The 15,766-nt window shown below is 52.9% G+C and overlaps 2 protein-coding genes across 9 annotated transcripts in view; one reads left to right on the top strand and one right to left on the bottom strand.

Moving 5' to 3' along the window:
* The window catches only part of TG (thyroglobulin), a 253,848-nt gene that overhangs the window by 60,866 nt on the left and 177,216 nt on the right, over window positions 1-15,766 (bottom strand). The gene's annotated exons all lie outside the window — the stretch shown is intronic.
* Window positions 1-15,766, top strand: part of SLA (Src like adaptor) — an 89,070-nt gene that overhangs the window by 52,762 nt on the left and 20,542 nt on the right. For 4 of the 8 annotated variants that reach the window (XM_058699133.1, XM_058699132.1, XM_058699136.1 and 1 more), the window contains exons 2-3: window positions 815-1,075; window positions 13,725-13,822. In XM_058699133.1, the coding sequence (XP_058555116.1) occupies window positions 13,762-13,822 (61 nt within the window). In that variant the 5' untranslated portion in view covers window positions 815-1,075; window positions 13,725-13,761. Of the gene's footprint in view, window positions 1-390; window positions 664-814; window positions 1,076-7,930; window positions 8,169-13,676; window positions 13,823-15,766 lie in introns of those variants that run through there. The other 4 variants (XM_058699134.1, XM_058699131.1, XM_058699135.1 and 1 more) reach the window with 4 other exon arrangements.

Here is a 15,766-nt window from a genome sequence, read left to right as displayed (position 1 = left end):
CAGACATTATGACACTTGACCTCCAAATGCAGCAGGGAGTATCTCCCGAGAACCAGCACGTTTTTCTCACATAACCACATCACTATCAAACCCAAGGAAATGAACACTGACACAATATTATCTACAATGCAGTGTCTATGTGAATACCCTCCCTCCCCCGCCACCTCCGTCCCAAGAATGTTCTTTCGAGGTCTTTTCCCTCGATCCAGGACCCAGCCAAGCCTCACATACTGTGCTCAGTCACCATGTTTTCTTAGTCAATTTTAATCTAGAACGTGGTGGAGGGGGGCGCGCGGTGGGGGGGGGGGGTAGGCGGCGCGGGGCGGATGGGGGGTGGGAAGCTAACTACATTGCATTGCCTTTCTCACTGCTTCTGGTCATGGCACAGCAAAGGGGCTGCGTGTCTTGCCCCGAAGGCCGATGGGTAGCTACTTTCTGGAGTAGGCATTGGTGGCTACTATTTCAAAAGTCTGCCAATTAAACAGAAGCTCTGGTCCAGGGCCCATTTGCAGGGACAGAAAAGAAGCAGCAATCACTGGGAAGCTGGGAAACCAGGAAAGGAGAAGCTGCAGGCCTGAGCCCCAGCCTCCTCGGACCCAGTGGGCTCCAGGGATGTGTGAGAACAGCCTCTCAGCCTCCTCTGCCTTTTAATTAGAGAAAAAGGTGCCAGCCTCGGAAAGCCTGAGCACGGCCCAGGCCCTAGAATCAAGCTGCATATGTTCCCAAGTGCTTTGTAATGATGGTGATGGTGATGTTGATGATGATGATAATAATAATAATAATAATAATGCCACTGTCTTCCCTATCCTTACAGAGAGAAGCCTGCTCAGAGAGGTTACTGAAAACAGGAACCTGACCTTCTGCAAGTCCCACGCCTTCCTCATTTCTAGCAGAGGAAGTGTGTGGCTGCTTTAGCAACCACTGTTCTTGATAGCTTGGACTTCTCTACACCCGCGGAGGCCTGGCCACCTGCTCGCTCTGCGGGAGCAGCGGCAGCTGATGGAGAGGCAGTGACGGTGCTCCTGGCAGTCGCTCCGTAGCTGCTCCCAGGGGAGACCATGCCCAGCTTCTGAAGGTATCTTAGGGGACAGGGCAGGGGCTGGGCGGGGAGAAACCTCAGACTCCTCAGACGCACAACTGGTGGGGCACTGACTTTCTGGAGACACAAGAGTGCTCTGCGGGAACAGGGAGAGTGAGGCTGACACCTAACACAGTGCCCGGCACCTGGCAGCCGTTTGGTGGGCATGTGATATAGAATTACAGACGGCAAGAGGGGCTGGGGATCTTGGGCCGGGGACACTCCTGCCGGAGGGCATTTTCTGGCGAAGGGCCAGCAGCCTGGCACATAGCAGGCTTCTTACTAAGGGCAACTGATGTTTGCCATCAGTCTTCAAGCTGTATGACCTTGAACCTCTCCAGGCCTTCGTTTTCCCCGCTGTAAAGTGGGAATAATGGTACCCAATACAACAGGTATCGGGCATGTTAAATGAGCTAACATATGCAAAGTGCCCAGGCCAGTTTGAGACACAGAGTAGGTTTTCAATAAATGCAAACGACGTGGAGTCATGACATGCAAAGATGATGGGGCCCAGGTAGGCTGACTGCTCACCAAGGTGCTTCTAAGGGCTTGGGTGTGTGGATCTTTGGGAAGATGCCAATGATAACCAATAACAATCAGAGTAGGTGGCGTGTGTATGGGGACAGGGGGAAGATTAAGGAAAAACAATTATGTGAGGTATATAACATCTAAAAACACAGAATGTTAGAATTAGATTTTGGAGCGCTAGAATTCCCTGAGGAAAGCGGCACATTCCGTATTCTTTTAGGCGCCAACACATCCAGAGAGCCTAATGCCAGATGACCTGGGCTTTGGCCTCAGATCGTACATCGGGACCATGCATGTGGGGGCGAAGGAATGGTGTCCACCGTACTGAGTGGCCAGGGAGGGGCACTGCATGAAAAGCTATTTTCCTACGGTCCTCAGAACAATCCCGCAAGATTATGATTATGACTTGCTTTTGACAAATGAGACAAGGCTCAGAGAGGTTGAGTAATTCGTATAAGTCACACAGCTGGCAAGAGGCTGTAAGGGCTCCAAGGGCTGAGGTGGGGAAGAAGAGGGTCTCAGCTACAGCAGGTGTATGAAGGACCAAACTGTGTATTATGGCAGTGTTCTTTGCTTTAAGAGATATGTATCCCAGAGTCTGCAAATTGGCATTCTGTGGTTTGCTATGAGACGCTGAGCTGCAAACCTATAAGGCGGGTTATGGCGCTTTCAAACCTGGGCAGCTAAGCCCTCATCAAAGTGCTGGCAAAATCCTTTGCAAGTGACTTTCTCTAGTTAGGAGAATGCTATTCAAGCGTGCTCAAGGTGTTCTGGAAGTATAACGAGAGCAACATTAAAAACCTACTTAACAGACTAGAAATCTATTTAGACTTCTGTGCTTTAAACAGATCTAGCCTCAGGGCAGGAAAGGGTTCCATGGAAGACCGCTCACTGAATCAGCCATACCTGCGTCAACATTCCGGGTCAGCCGCCCATGAGCTGTGTGACTCCGAACCAGTCACTGTGCCTCTCTGAGTCTTACTTTCCGCCTCATAAAAAGAAGCCCTGCATGTTTGTAAGAAGTCTAAATTATAGGCCCTCTAAAGAAGATGCTAAGTACTAAGTAGGACCAGCCGAGCAGGATACTCCTTGATTTCTCTGAATGCTGATTTCTGCATCTTTCTCCAGGTGATTAACTGAAACAGACACGGGTAGGTTTGAATTGCAGCTAACTGAAATCATTTCTCTAAAACAGAAAGGAAAAAAAAAAAACAAAACCAACTTCACCACTCTTGAGTTTTGAGAGCTGGCAGTGTATTTCCGAGGGGAGGGTGTCTTTTTTAAAGACTTAGGAAGCATCCACTGCGGTGAACCCTAATCAGTTTCCTGCATTAATAGATGCTGCTGGTTTTTTAAGTTTTCCTTTGACATTCAGGAAGAACTTATTTCCCCCGGCTCCGAGAGAGGCTAAGAGCTGAAAATTCTCATTAAGGCTTTCCGGCAAGTCAGGCAAGACCAGCGGGCTGGGGGTGGGCCCTGGGTGTACCTCTAGCCATCCGTCCAGCCCTCCCTCCCCTTAATAAATATGCATCGAGGCCACACCATGTGACCGACTTCCTCCCTCTCACCTCCCCAGGCCTCCGAAGAAGTACTGGGTCCAACCACTTCCTCCCATCTGAGAACCGCCAAGGGAGGGGGTTATTTCATTATGGTAACTGAGCTACAGACAGAAACTTGTCAAACAGCTTTGCAAAGTCATACTTTTCCTCCTTGGCGCCCTCCAGGCAGCAGGGTCCGTGGCTGGAGGGCTTGGGGTGCGGCAGGGGGGGAGGCGGAGAGACCCAGAGAGCCTTAGAAGAAAGTGGGAAAAGTACAGCCCCTCCCACCGGTACCTTGCCAGGCACTTTACAGACAATACTTTGGGTCACTCACCCAAATGGAGCAAGCACTTACTATGTGCCAGGCACCTGGTAGGTAAAGGTTTTTTTCATCGAGGAATATACTAGACGTGGGTCGTGCTCTCAGGAATTTCACAGCCTGAGGCCGGGGTGCCTAACACACACTTAAAGAAACAAATAGGGAATGGTGTGTGTGCCGTGAAGGGAACAGAGCCCAGGACAAAGAGTGCGGGTAGACCGGTGGTTCGGTTGAATGCTCACGTTACCTGGGCGGTGGCCGTGCCTGTTCCCAACGTACGGACCTGCCAGCTTCCCCACTCCTCCCCCCGCCCCCAGCCAAGGCCTCCGAGTCTCGGGGACAATCGCTTAGGACTTAACACCCTCTGAATGCAAACTCCAAGCACCCAGAGCATCAGGACCCAATTCTTGGTGTCGGCTCTATCAACACACCTATGGGTCCACCTACAGAATACCTATTACATACGTGCCTCCCGACCTCCTGACAAAAAAAGGATGCATTCAGCTTTATACGACCCTCCGTCCATTCCCTCATGCCTCCGAGCACACAGCTAAGAGCCCTGCTCGGGAGCCAGACGCCTGGATTCAAATCCTACCTCCACCCCTTACAAACGGACCTCTGACAGGTTCTAGAAATGCTCAGGCTTCAGTTTCCCTAGTTCTACGAAGCACGGCGTGACGGTGATGCGTCCTACGTAGACCGGTCGTGGGGGTCCGGTGGGTACGTGTAAAACCCTTCCTCGGCACACGGGAGGCTCCGGATTTTCTCCGGTTGCCATACACTCAGCCCACGGGGAGACGGCACGGATCTGTGAGGAACACGGAGCCCTCCCTCTGGTCTACCTGCTATTTACAGGGGAGCAAGCCGATACCCGAAGAAGGAAAGTGGTTCACCCCACGTCTCCGAGAGGTTAGCGGGCCCGTTGTGGGTTCCAAAGCCATAAAGTACGGGAAGTACACATGAGGAAAAACTAGGGAGGAGAAATGGGTTAATGCTCCCTCTGCCCGTGCTGGAGTCACCCCACCCGTCCAAACGAGTCTAACGCAAAGTCGCCAAGTTCCCCTCAGTACCTCAGGGCTCGGAGCAGAGGGGCAGAGGTGTGAGGGAAGGGCCCGACAGCCGGCTCTTCCAGGAGCAGCAGTGGCTTCGCAATGGTCGAAGCAAGGGGCCTGAAGGACACAGGCAGGGGACGTGCCGACTCCCAGACCTGTGTGCCTTCTCTGGTCTCCCGGCAATCCTAGCTCTTAGGGTGTTTGTTAGCTGGTTTAAAAGTGTATAGTTCTGGGACGAGGGTGGTGGAAGGAATCAGGGTTGGTAGTAAAAAGAATCAGGGTTTGGGGCGCCTGGGTGGCTCAGTCGGTTAAGCATCCGACTTCGGCTCAGGTCATGATCTCGTGGTCCGTGGGTTCGAGCCCCGCGTCGGGCTCTGTGCTTACAGCTCGGAGCCTGGAGCCTGTTTCGGATCCTGTGTCTCCCTCTCTCTCTGCCCCTTCCCCCGCTCACGCTCTGTCTCTCTCTCTCTCAAAAATAAGTAAACATTGGGGGAAAAAAAAAAAAAGAATCAGGGTTTGAAAGCTGGCCCGGCCACTGAATGAGCTGTGTGCCCCTGAGCACCTTACTCAACCTCTCTGAGACTCTGTTTCCTCATCTGTACGACGTATGGTGGGCTCTTTGGGGTATCAGATGAGTCACTGTACTTCAAACACTGGATTCAGACCCTCCATGTAGTGGGTGGTCATCATCGAGATCAGTGTCTCTTCTTTGAAAGCAACGGAGATGTCTTTGGGTAGCTGTTCCGGATATGGGTGATTGTTGGGAGAAAGTCGATTCCTTCCACTGGTGCCTGGAACCAGTGCATCCTGGCTTGTGAGGGCCCACTGTGCAAACCTCTTCCTAACTCCATGTCTGGGGAGGTCACCTCGCAAGCCGGGAATCAGCCATGGTGGGAATATTTACACCCCAGAGGTGAGCGACCCTTACAGATTAGAATCGTCCTCCCTCTGCCCATCACTGATGGTTAAACATTTACTACCACACCACTAATTCTCTCTCTCTCTCTCTCTCTCTCTCTCTCTCTCTCTCTCTCTTTCTCTCTCTCTCTCTCTCTCCTGGGCAACCCTTACAGATTAGAATCGTCCTCCCTCTGCCCATCACTGATGGTTAAACATTTACTACCACACCACTAATTCTCTCTCTCTCTCTCTCTCTCTCTCTCTCTCTCTCTCTCTCTCCTGGGCATACTGTCCCTCTACTCTCCACCTATTCTGTTCTGTTTTATGGAGTAGCTTCTGTGTTCCAGCCACGGGTAAAATCAGATCTGGCCACTGTCTTTACAGCACTTAGGGTCATTGTTGAACAATCACACAAGTAACTGTTACAATTATAATCCACTTAAAGAGCAATGCAGGATTCCTGAGGAGGTTTTAAAAAAACAAACAAACAAAAAAGAGGAGCTCAGTGTTTCTCATCCCTAGAAGCACATGCAAATATCCTGGGGTTTCTGGAGAAAGACCAGTGCCCACGCCCCACTAGAGGAAAGGTCTAAGAACCCCCGAGGGTAGGACCCCCGCATCTGTGTTGTGACGAGTGATCCACAGCGAGGGGCGAAGGCCCTGGAGCAGGTGGCTCAGCATATGCAAACGATGTCGTTAGCAAAATACCAATTTCCAGCTTGTTCGATAAGTTTATGAGCCACCCTGTCGATTGGTGTGTGTGAATAAAAAGCAAAACGAAGTCCTGCTGTGCAATGTGGTGTAGTAAGAGATCGCCAGCTTCACCTCCCTGGGCCCCCGTGTCCAGGCGACCTTTAGCATCTGTACGCGAGTCTGCGGCCACCCCCCCTCCTTCTACGGAAACGTGCATTTCCCAAGTATCTGTATTTGGAAGGAAAAAAAAAAAAAAGCCTATCCGTATTTACTGTTTCTCCGTTCTGCGTAATTGTGTACCTGCGTCATCTGATACCAAAATAATTATCTTTACGACGGACTTTTTTCAGTGTTTATGATGTCAGTGTTTATGCTGTCAGCTAACGGGTTTTATATATTTATAACGGTCCTGTATACTGGCGGCCTCTGTGTATAAAAAGCTGATGGAGAAAAGAAACAAATGGTGGGGAGACTTTCTTCTTTTTATTCGATGCGATGCTAAAGCCACGTGGGGATTGACTCTTTGCCTATCTCTCCATGCCGGACCCCACATCACACGGACCACACTCCCTTGCCCGTGAAGCATTTTACTGTTGGCAGAGGCGAGCCACACAGACCCCAGGATGTGTGCCGCCCGTGATACCTCCTCTCTCGGATTCTTACTTGTGAAAACCCAGCAAGGCAGATGTGGCTGTTAGGTCCGTTGTTAAAATAAAAACGAGCGATGGAAAGAGGCTTAGTGACGTAATACGGGTGAGGCGGAAATCTGCTTCAGCACCAACTGGCTCCAAATCTGGCTTCTTCCCATGACATCCTAAAATGTTATCCTAGTCTTAGGGTGGAGCTGAGGCTCTCTGTTGGCCTGAGAATACATGAGATCCCTTTCTGGGCACACAAGTGCAGAAGGAGCCAGAACACAGGCTCAGGGGCACGTGGGTCAGGCAGAATGGTGGACAGAGTGCTGGACAGGGAGTTCTGGTCCCTGTCCAAGCTTCCTAGGTGACTTTGAGCAAGTTGCTTGCCCTCTCTGAGCCTTTTCTTTGTGATATGAGGGCACTGAGCTGCCACTTTTCAATTGGTGCTTTACGATATCCTGAGATTCGGTTGTCCCATCAAGAGACTGGAGGGGTAAGAGTGCTGAACCCTGAGTCCCCAACCAGCAGCTTGCTTTTTATCTATTTTACATATTAAGCTTCTGGGGAAGCTCTTTTTTTTTTAAGTTTATTTATTCTGAGACACAGAGAGAGAGAGAGAGAGAGAGAGAGAGAGCAGGGAAGGGGCAGAGAGAATTCCAATCCACGCTGACAGCATAGAGCGTGACAAGGGGCTCTATCCCACAAACTGTGAAAACATGACCTGTGAAAAAATCAAGAATCAGATGCCCAACCGACTGAGCCACCCAGGCGCCCCTGGGGAAACTCTTAAAACGGGATTCAACCAACAGGCTTGGAGTATCCTAGATGAGAGGATCCCGAGGTCTCCTCCAAGTGGCCATTTAAAGGCTCTGGTTTTGAGTTAGGCAGGAGGAGGAAGAGGGAGCACTCGAGCACCTTTCTGAGCTGGCTGCCTGTCCTGGCCAGCGTCCCAGGAGCCAAGGCCATACCACAACCCTCCTCCACCATGCAAGAAAGGAGAACGAGGTGGGGTTGGGGGATAGGGAGGACAGGCTGTGGCTGCACCTGCCCTGAGAGGAGAGCAGGGAACAATGTGGGCCACAGCACAGATGCACCTGTCGAGTGAGGTCAGGATGTGGTGGGGTGCCCCCGGAAATCCTGCGAGATCCTTGGCAGGGAAACCAACCAATGCTAAGCCCCTGTTCCAGCTCTCATTCCTGATGCACAGCATCAGACCACGGGCAGCACCAAGCAAGCCCCAAGTCAACTGGGCGGGCGGGCGGACACAGTGGACGGACAATTGAGGCAACAGGGCCATGAGCCATTGTCCGTCCCGACGCTTTCCCCACGGTATTTGAAAACGCTGAGGCCAAGGAGGAGAAGAGACCCGCTCGAGCTTGCAGTGAGTTAGCTGGCCACCCAATACCACCAAGGGATCTAGCTTTGGTAAGTCTTTAGCTGTTTGATTTACCAAACGTATCTCTGCTTTAGGTATGATCTGTAATTTAACCCTCAGAACAACCCTGCAGGGCATATATTTGTCTCCCAAAGTTATAGATTTAAAACTCAAGGCTCAGAGAAGTGCGGGAACTTGGCAAGGGACACACAGCCAGTAGGTTGGGAGCAGGAATCTGAACTCAGGGTTGCCTGCCTTGAAAACCCTTTCAGAGATTCCTTATTCTTTCCCAGCTCCGCTTCTGATTATAAAAGCAATCCATGCCTGTGGGGGAAACACCTGGAGTTTTTAGAAAGGTGTAAATAAGAAATCGATAACATTTACCTGAGAAAATCACCACCCAGAGAGAGCCCTTGGAAGCATCTTGGAAATCATCTCCTTTAATATTTTTGTACACGTATTTGCAAATGTGTGTGAATTTTTTGCAACCCCGGGCTACTATAAGCACAGCTGGTTTTTCTTGTTTCTCGGTACCCCCCACCCCCTTACAGCATTTAACAGTTCTTTAAAATAATACTGTGAAAGGGTGAAAAACACTCCACATGACTCACTCTGGCTCTTTTGACCACACAGGCCACCTAAGGGTGGTACTGAGACCTGAGCACACCTTAACTGCCTCTCTCTCCTGGATGATTCGCCCCTGCCCGATCCCCAGACACGGGCTCCCAAACATTGCCTCCTAACGTCCCAGAGACCCTTCTGGACCTCCCTGTCCCTTGTATTAAAGTTTCCCCCAGAAGTTTACGGTCCCAGAAGTTTACTTTGATGGCTTTCAAAAATCACTTTTCTGAGAACCAGAGGGCAGGAAAGCAAGACAGCGTTTCACGGAGGGTGAGAGCACAGCTTTTGGGATCTGGCGGACCTGGTTTGAAGCCCAGGCTTCCCTCTTATGAGTCGTATAGCCTTGGACAAGTGAATTTATCTCACCTCTGGAGCAACCTGGGACATGGCGGCTAGAAAATGCGGAGCAAAATCTGATCCGCCACGGTGGCGGTGGTGGCTCTGGTTACCTCTGCCGTCGTCGGGGTCAGGGTACAGCGGATGGTGACGTTCCCCACCGGTGGCATCACGCTTCCACGCCTTAGAAGCTGGTCATGCAAGTGGGTTTACGCTGTCACGCTTTGTGGGGGGATTTTCCAAGGTCAAAGGGCAGGCTGCATCCCTAAGTAGATTTTTATACTAACTAAACCTTGTCGATAAGGTTTTCCAGCTGTTTCTGGTTTTATAACAGAGTCCGGCCCCAACTTCCTTTGGCTGGGGCTCCTCAACTCTCTGCCCCCAGCGCCCAAGGTGGGGGCGGGGCGGGGAGGGGTTCAGGCTACGGTCCTTTCCAACAGTGAGGCCCGGGCAATGGAAGCGCAAAGTGGATAAAGTACAGAGAACTGTCCTGGGATGCCATCCGGGAATGGACGGTTCTGAGAAGTCTGACTGCTGTATTTATAAGATAATGCAGAACGCGCAATGAAAGGATCCCTGATCTGGTCCAACAGCAACCTAGCCAGAGAAGGGTAGCTGGCGATTGCCTCCCACACGACCGAGGGCAACTCCCTGCAGCCGTGTGACCTCTCCGTGCCGTGTGTCCGCACTGCCCAGAGGTCCTTGGGGATCTTTCTTCCTCCCAGTGCAGCAAGGCAGTGGCACGGCCGCTGGGAAAGGCCGTCGGTGCCAAAGTCAGGAGAGGTAGGTGTGCGTCCTGCATCCGGGCCCTGCATGCGTCTAGCTCCCGGAGTGTGGACAGGTGAGCTCACCAGCTGACCTCCACCCCGAGAGGGTGGAAGAGGAAGTCTCCCCACGGCCCCCAGCCCCCAGCCCCCAGCCCCAGGGATGCTGGGAGATTAAATGCAGTGTGTCTGCTAACTGCCCACCAGAAGGCAGAGCACAGAACAGCCTTCCCTTGACCCTGAAGAATATAAAGACAGGGTGAGGATTCTGTAATGGAGCTTGATAAGAGAAGTGATGACGGTTCTTTTATTAATAGTTCTTAAAAAGTCATGGAGTCTTGACTCCTAGAATTAAAAGAGGCTAAGTGCGGGGCGCCTGGGTGGCTCAGTGGGTTAAGTGTCTGACTCTTGATTTTGGCTCAGGTCATGATCTCGAAGTTCATGGGACCGAGCTCTGCCTTGGGCTCTGCCCTGATAGCTCAGAGCCTGCTTGGGATTCTCTCCCTCCTTTTCTCTCGGCCTCTTCCCTCCCCGCCCCCCCCCCCACACACACACACACTCTCTCTCTCTCCAAATAAATTAAAAAAAATAAACTTTAAAAAGGGGGGCTACGTGGTTTGTCTTTGGAGACCATCTTTTTCACTCATCTCGCTTTCCAGAGGAGTCAACTGAGGCCCAAGTTCTCACAAAGAAAACAGCTTTGCTCCAAAGACTAGGGGGAAGGTAAGAGGCAAATGCCAGCTCTGATCCCTGACATCCCAGAGAAAAGGGAGAAAGAAACCAAACGTTCAGAGCGAATTTTAATTAACTCATTTCTCTTTTGCCCTTTCTTTGTTGTTCCTGGAAGCAATTATGTGCCTCATACCCTCTCTCCCACCTCCAGCCCCTGCATAAAACTGTCACAGATTAAATCAGATTGCTCAGCCATTTCATTAGGGAGACTCTGGCTTTCGGTCTCTGGGGGCATTTTTACTCTGCTCAAATAAAAGCCTCTCTCAGATAAGTTAACTCCTTCCTGGAGACTACAGGAAGCCCACAAGAAGACCACTAAGGGCTGTTGAGACCTTCTGGGGTTTTCTGAACGGCGCGGGATATAGTGGGCTGGTGCACACGTGCACCTGAAAGACAGAAGAGACCAGAGCTGGAGGAGCAGGGCGGAGGGAGTGTGTCAGACCTCTGGGACCTACCCGACCTTTCTCGTGTCACCACCCTGGGTATGTTTCTTTTCTTGGACGGACCTCAGTTTTCCCACCTGAGAAATGCGAGTTTCAAGTCTTTCTTTTTCCTGTCCTGGATCCCAAGAACCCCCTCCCCCCTGCCCCAAATTGCCAACGAATGCTTGAGAATTACAAAGTTGTCGGGAGGGAGTGAAGTCAGAGTTCACTTTGCTAGATGACAAGGTCTTTTCCCCACGACCGTTCTGGAATTGTGGTGTGAAGGAAGGAGACAGGGGGACATGGGGGTCGGGGGCTGCCGCCAGAAAGGGGCTCCAAGGGAGAAGGTGGGGCAGGGGGGAGGGCGCTGGGATGTCTGGTGGGCGGGAAATAGCACCCCAAGTGGGGTGGGGGAAGGGGAAAGATACAACCCCTGGCGTTTAGTGCTGGATGCCAAGTGTCCAGCTGTGGGGAACAGAATGGCACTGCTAGGGGGTCTGGTGACAGCACGCACTGCGACGTGGGGACACATGGGAGAGACAGGGGCGAGGCTAGCCTACACAGGTCAGAGTCGACCTCTCCCCAGCCCGTCCTGAGAGCCTTCTCCAGGCCTCGGCCATGACAGCCAGGGAAGCTGGGGGCCTGAGGTGGCTGATGGGCTCCAGGACAGCGCTCGGAGCAGGACAGAGGTGGAGGGGGCTCTGTGGGACGTCTTTGCACGGCACACGGGAGCGGGGTTTCGTGCGGGACAGGCCTCTCCTCCGAGCCGCAGGCTGCTTGCTTCGCTCCTTCCCTGGACATGTCTAAGGCGGGGCCTCAGAGGCGGCCCGAGTTCCCCGCCAGGTGGGTGGGATCCCCGGGGCCTGCCTTTCTCGGGGTGCTGTCTCAGGGCCAGCACCGAGCTGCGGGGAATGAGGCTCCCAGCCGCTCCGCTGCTGTGGATTTTCGAGCACTTTTGAGGAGCACGTTTTCTTGAGTGCCTTCACTAGGGTTTAGGAGCTGGGGACTTAGACAACTGGTCCCTGCCTCCTGGAGCCAGGGGATGCTGTTCACACCTGCCTGGCTTGCGGGAAGGGCCCTGCCAGGGTCCAAGGCATCCTTTTGGCTGTGTGGGGGTGGCAAGATAGAGGAAACGAGTGACTCACGCCCGGAGGGGCCTCATCCCTAAAAGAGGATCAGAAGATGGGCTTCGTACATTTGAATGTGTGACCCCTTCCCGCCACACTTTCCGTGGTGCGTTATGAGCTCATAGCTCTTGCCAGCTTGTAATGATCTCAGAAAGAGCACAATTATATACTCTGAACTATTTGAGTTACGACCGATGGACTATTCATGTAAATATTTAAAATACACTACCTTCCAAACAAAACTAATTTTGGCTTTCCTCATTTCCTAATACACTGCCCCACCTCACCACCTCCGCCTCTCTAAATTAGGGAGTGATGCGGACCTCCCTCAATCTCTGGAAAGCCTTGCTGTGAACATAGAGCTTTCTAGAATCTGAACTTGCAGTGCATCGAGGAAGGATTTCAGGCCAGGGTTGGGGGTTGGGTTGGCTGACATCTGGACCCTTTCATGCTACTCAGAACCCTCGACCCCAAACTGCAGAAAAAGAAAGGGGTGGAGTCTAAGTTTCCAGCTGGGCTGGGTACCAGCTGGGGCAACCTGCCCCCATCGATTCTCCTGTTTATCCCCAAGAGACAAGAATGGTTCCTGTGCATGGGTGGGGCCTTCTTCTCTGTGCTTCAAAGAGCCCGGGAAAACACGTTTTCTGTAATCACCTCAGCTCCCTTCTAAAATGCTTGTACGAGGGCCCAGAATTTGAAGGTTTACCATGACGGACACCCAGAAAGTACCCCGCAGATGGCAATAACAAACATGGGTTTCATGCTAAGCCACGTTCTAAGTGCTCCTTGTGCTTTATCTGCTAACTTTGCAGCCACAACCGAATGTCGTTGTATCATTAGTCCCCGAAACAGGCAGGAAAGGGTCAAGGCCCAAGGTCACCAAGCTTGCACGCGCAGACCCAGAATGTGGGTCGTGTGCTACGTGACCTGAGACAAGATCCTTACCCTCTCAGGCACTCAGTTGCCTTCACTGCACAAAGGGGGTTACGGGTGCGGGGACTTTACGATAATCAGACGTCACGGCACATGTATGTGTCTCCTGTAGCGATGTGTGCATGAAGCCCGCCGCGATCGCACAGCATCGTTACCGACTTTCCCTTCTTCACTGGTTACAGCATGTTGAGAAACTTCACGTGGGAGAAAACTGAGGCAGAAAGCACCCTCTCCTCACCGTCTTTTGATTGTAAGGCCGGTGCCTCCCGAGTTTTGGGCGCCCCGAGCTCCGGGTGCATGGGGGGAGGGGAGGGCTGGGGGCGGGGGCGGGAGTGGGGAAGCCGAGGCCCATCTGAAAGGTCCCTCGCTCTGCACAGACACCGCTGGCTGCTTTCCGACAGCCAGGGTGCGGAGGAATGGAAACTTCTGCCACTAACAGCATTTGCTGGCAACTTCCCTCTCTGTGGTTTTCTCTGTCATTCCCTTGATAAAAGAAGCAGGGCTGAGCAAATGTAACCAACATTCACGAATCTCATCTTCGCGTGAACGCACCCGCCCCTCGAGAAGTGAGCTGCCGAAAAATGATGCACGATGTACTCTAAACTGGGTCATTCTTCACCCAGAGGGGTCGGCGCGTGGCTGACTTGCTGTGTGTGTCCCCCGTGCTGCAGGCGTCCCGCATCTTCGACAGCCCGGAGAGACAGAACGATGGGAAACAGTATGAGATCCGCCCCGGCACCCCCCGAGAGGCCCGTGCCCAGCCCAGATGGTAAGTCTGGCTTATTGGGTCTCGGGTGTGATGCTTCACTCCGTCGCTTGACAGCCGGGGCCAAGACGGAGCCACAGGGGTGCTGACGGTTGTTGAAACAGGGCACCGGGCGCCTGGGCGCTCGATGCACCTGCCTCTCTTGCTTGGCTTGTAGCTGACATTTCAAAACTACAGTGTAGAAAAAGATCGAGCGGTGGCGCCCGGGGTGACGGCTGGGTCCCTGGCATTGTGTGACGGACCTTCGAGAGCAGCCGGTTCCACCTTTATTTGACAAGTGGGGAAACTGAGGCTCGTGAGGGCATGCAATTAGCTAATCAAAGATTCAGATTTCCAACCCAGGCCAGTCTGATTCTGGAACGTGGGCTCTTGCCTACCACACCCTGCCAGCCCGTGATAGGATATGATCATGGGGTTAGTATTATCAGAGCTCTGCAAATGCTTTTGCAGAGCAACTCGATGAAGCTAGATACAGCTCGAGGAAATCTCCCTGGAAAGGAAGGAATCCTGTGTCCCCCCGGTAGGATCAGGGGGCCACCCGTTCTAGGGGGAGGGCACAATGTCACAGCTCAGACAGGGATGTCAGAAGGCAGGTTCCCATGGAGCTGCCAGGTCGAGGCGGACTCTTCAAGCGACAGAGCCCTTCGGAGATTGGTCAGAGAGCTACAAGGCAAGCACAAGGCAAAGGCTGGGAGTGAAACCCACGGGGCTCTGGGTGGGGCAGCGGTGGTGCACTGTGTGGGTCCTCTAGGGGCTTGGGAAGGGGGTGATGAGGAGGTCAGGGGATCCATCGGTGTCCCCAGGGTGAGTCCCCTTGGGACATTTCCATCTCCTATCTTACAGCACAGCGCTCAGGCTTAGTTTCCCTCTGCTAACGCCCCGGGTCCCCCGGGTCCCCCACAACCCTGCACCGAGCAAAGATCACACGCACAGACGTCCACCGTCCTGCCTGCCGGGAGCAGACGGCGCCGGGTGCCCTGTCTCTCCTTCCACAACTTCTGTGGCCCCTTCAGACAGGGGATATCTTTTCACGTCTTCCAAAATGGAGACACCCCAGTTATACATGGTCTCATGATCCCTCAGATGCTCCCAAGTGAGCGTCCAGAGACCCTGCTGCCCGGCCCTCCCCTCCAGTCAGATGCCGGGCAGCACTGGTGGTTGTCTGTCCCAGCCCGGTCACCCCCCTTCCTTAAACCTAAGAAAGAATGTTCTTCTGGACAAAGGAGATTTCCATGTGATGGGGCGGGGCAGCTGGTGTGCACCCTGGGCCCCTTTATCTCCTGTGCACAGCTCTGAACTGGCTGCCGTTACACAAAGCGGCCGAGTCAGCTGCCACCAGGGGACAGCTTGGGCCCTTCTCCCACCTTCTCCAAACCACCTCAAGTCACAGCCTCCCCTCCGGCCACGGCTCCTTGTGGAAAGCGGACACTATAATTCCCAGGGCCCAGGCCGGCCCAGGGGCCATGCACCCACCCACCGAAGCCATTTTGTCACGCTAACCTCTCACACTGGGGCAGGGGGGGTGGCATGCTTGAGCAAACCCCGTGAAAACACGGGCCTCCAAGGGCTTGCTCATTTGCCCTTATTTTTTAAATGCAAATTCTCACGAAGTAAGTTTCTCTTTTTTCCACTGTGTGGGTGGGAGGGCACCTCGCAAAAGGAGGTGGAGGGGTCTCCCCGGCCCTCCGCCCCCTGGTTAAGAGAATTCCCCAGGTGGGACCCCGTTCGTGATCCAGGCTCCCACATCAAGCGTTAGCGGCTGGCTTTTCGTCCCCCACCCCTGAAAACTTTCCCGTGTGATCGGTCCTAACTTGATTTCCTCTTTTTTTTTTTTTTTTCTTCTGACATCCACTTGAAGAAGGGAGAAGAAAGTGGTTGTAGTTCATGCTGTTATTTATCAGTTTCTAGTCAAATGATGTAAAGAGTTGGGGTTTTCATGGCACAGGG

Source organism: Neofelis nebulosa, chromosome 14 (assembly GCF_028018385.1).
Source record: "Neofelis nebulosa isolate mNeoNeb1 chromosome 14, mNeoNeb1.pri, whole genome shotgun sequence".
Taxonomy (NCBI): Eukaryota; Metazoa; Chordata; class Mammalia; order Carnivora; family Felidae; genus Neofelis; species Neofelis nebulosa.
The sequence above is the reverse complement of the archived record's forward strand: the minus strand, read 5'-3'. Positions and strand labels throughout refer to the sequence as shown.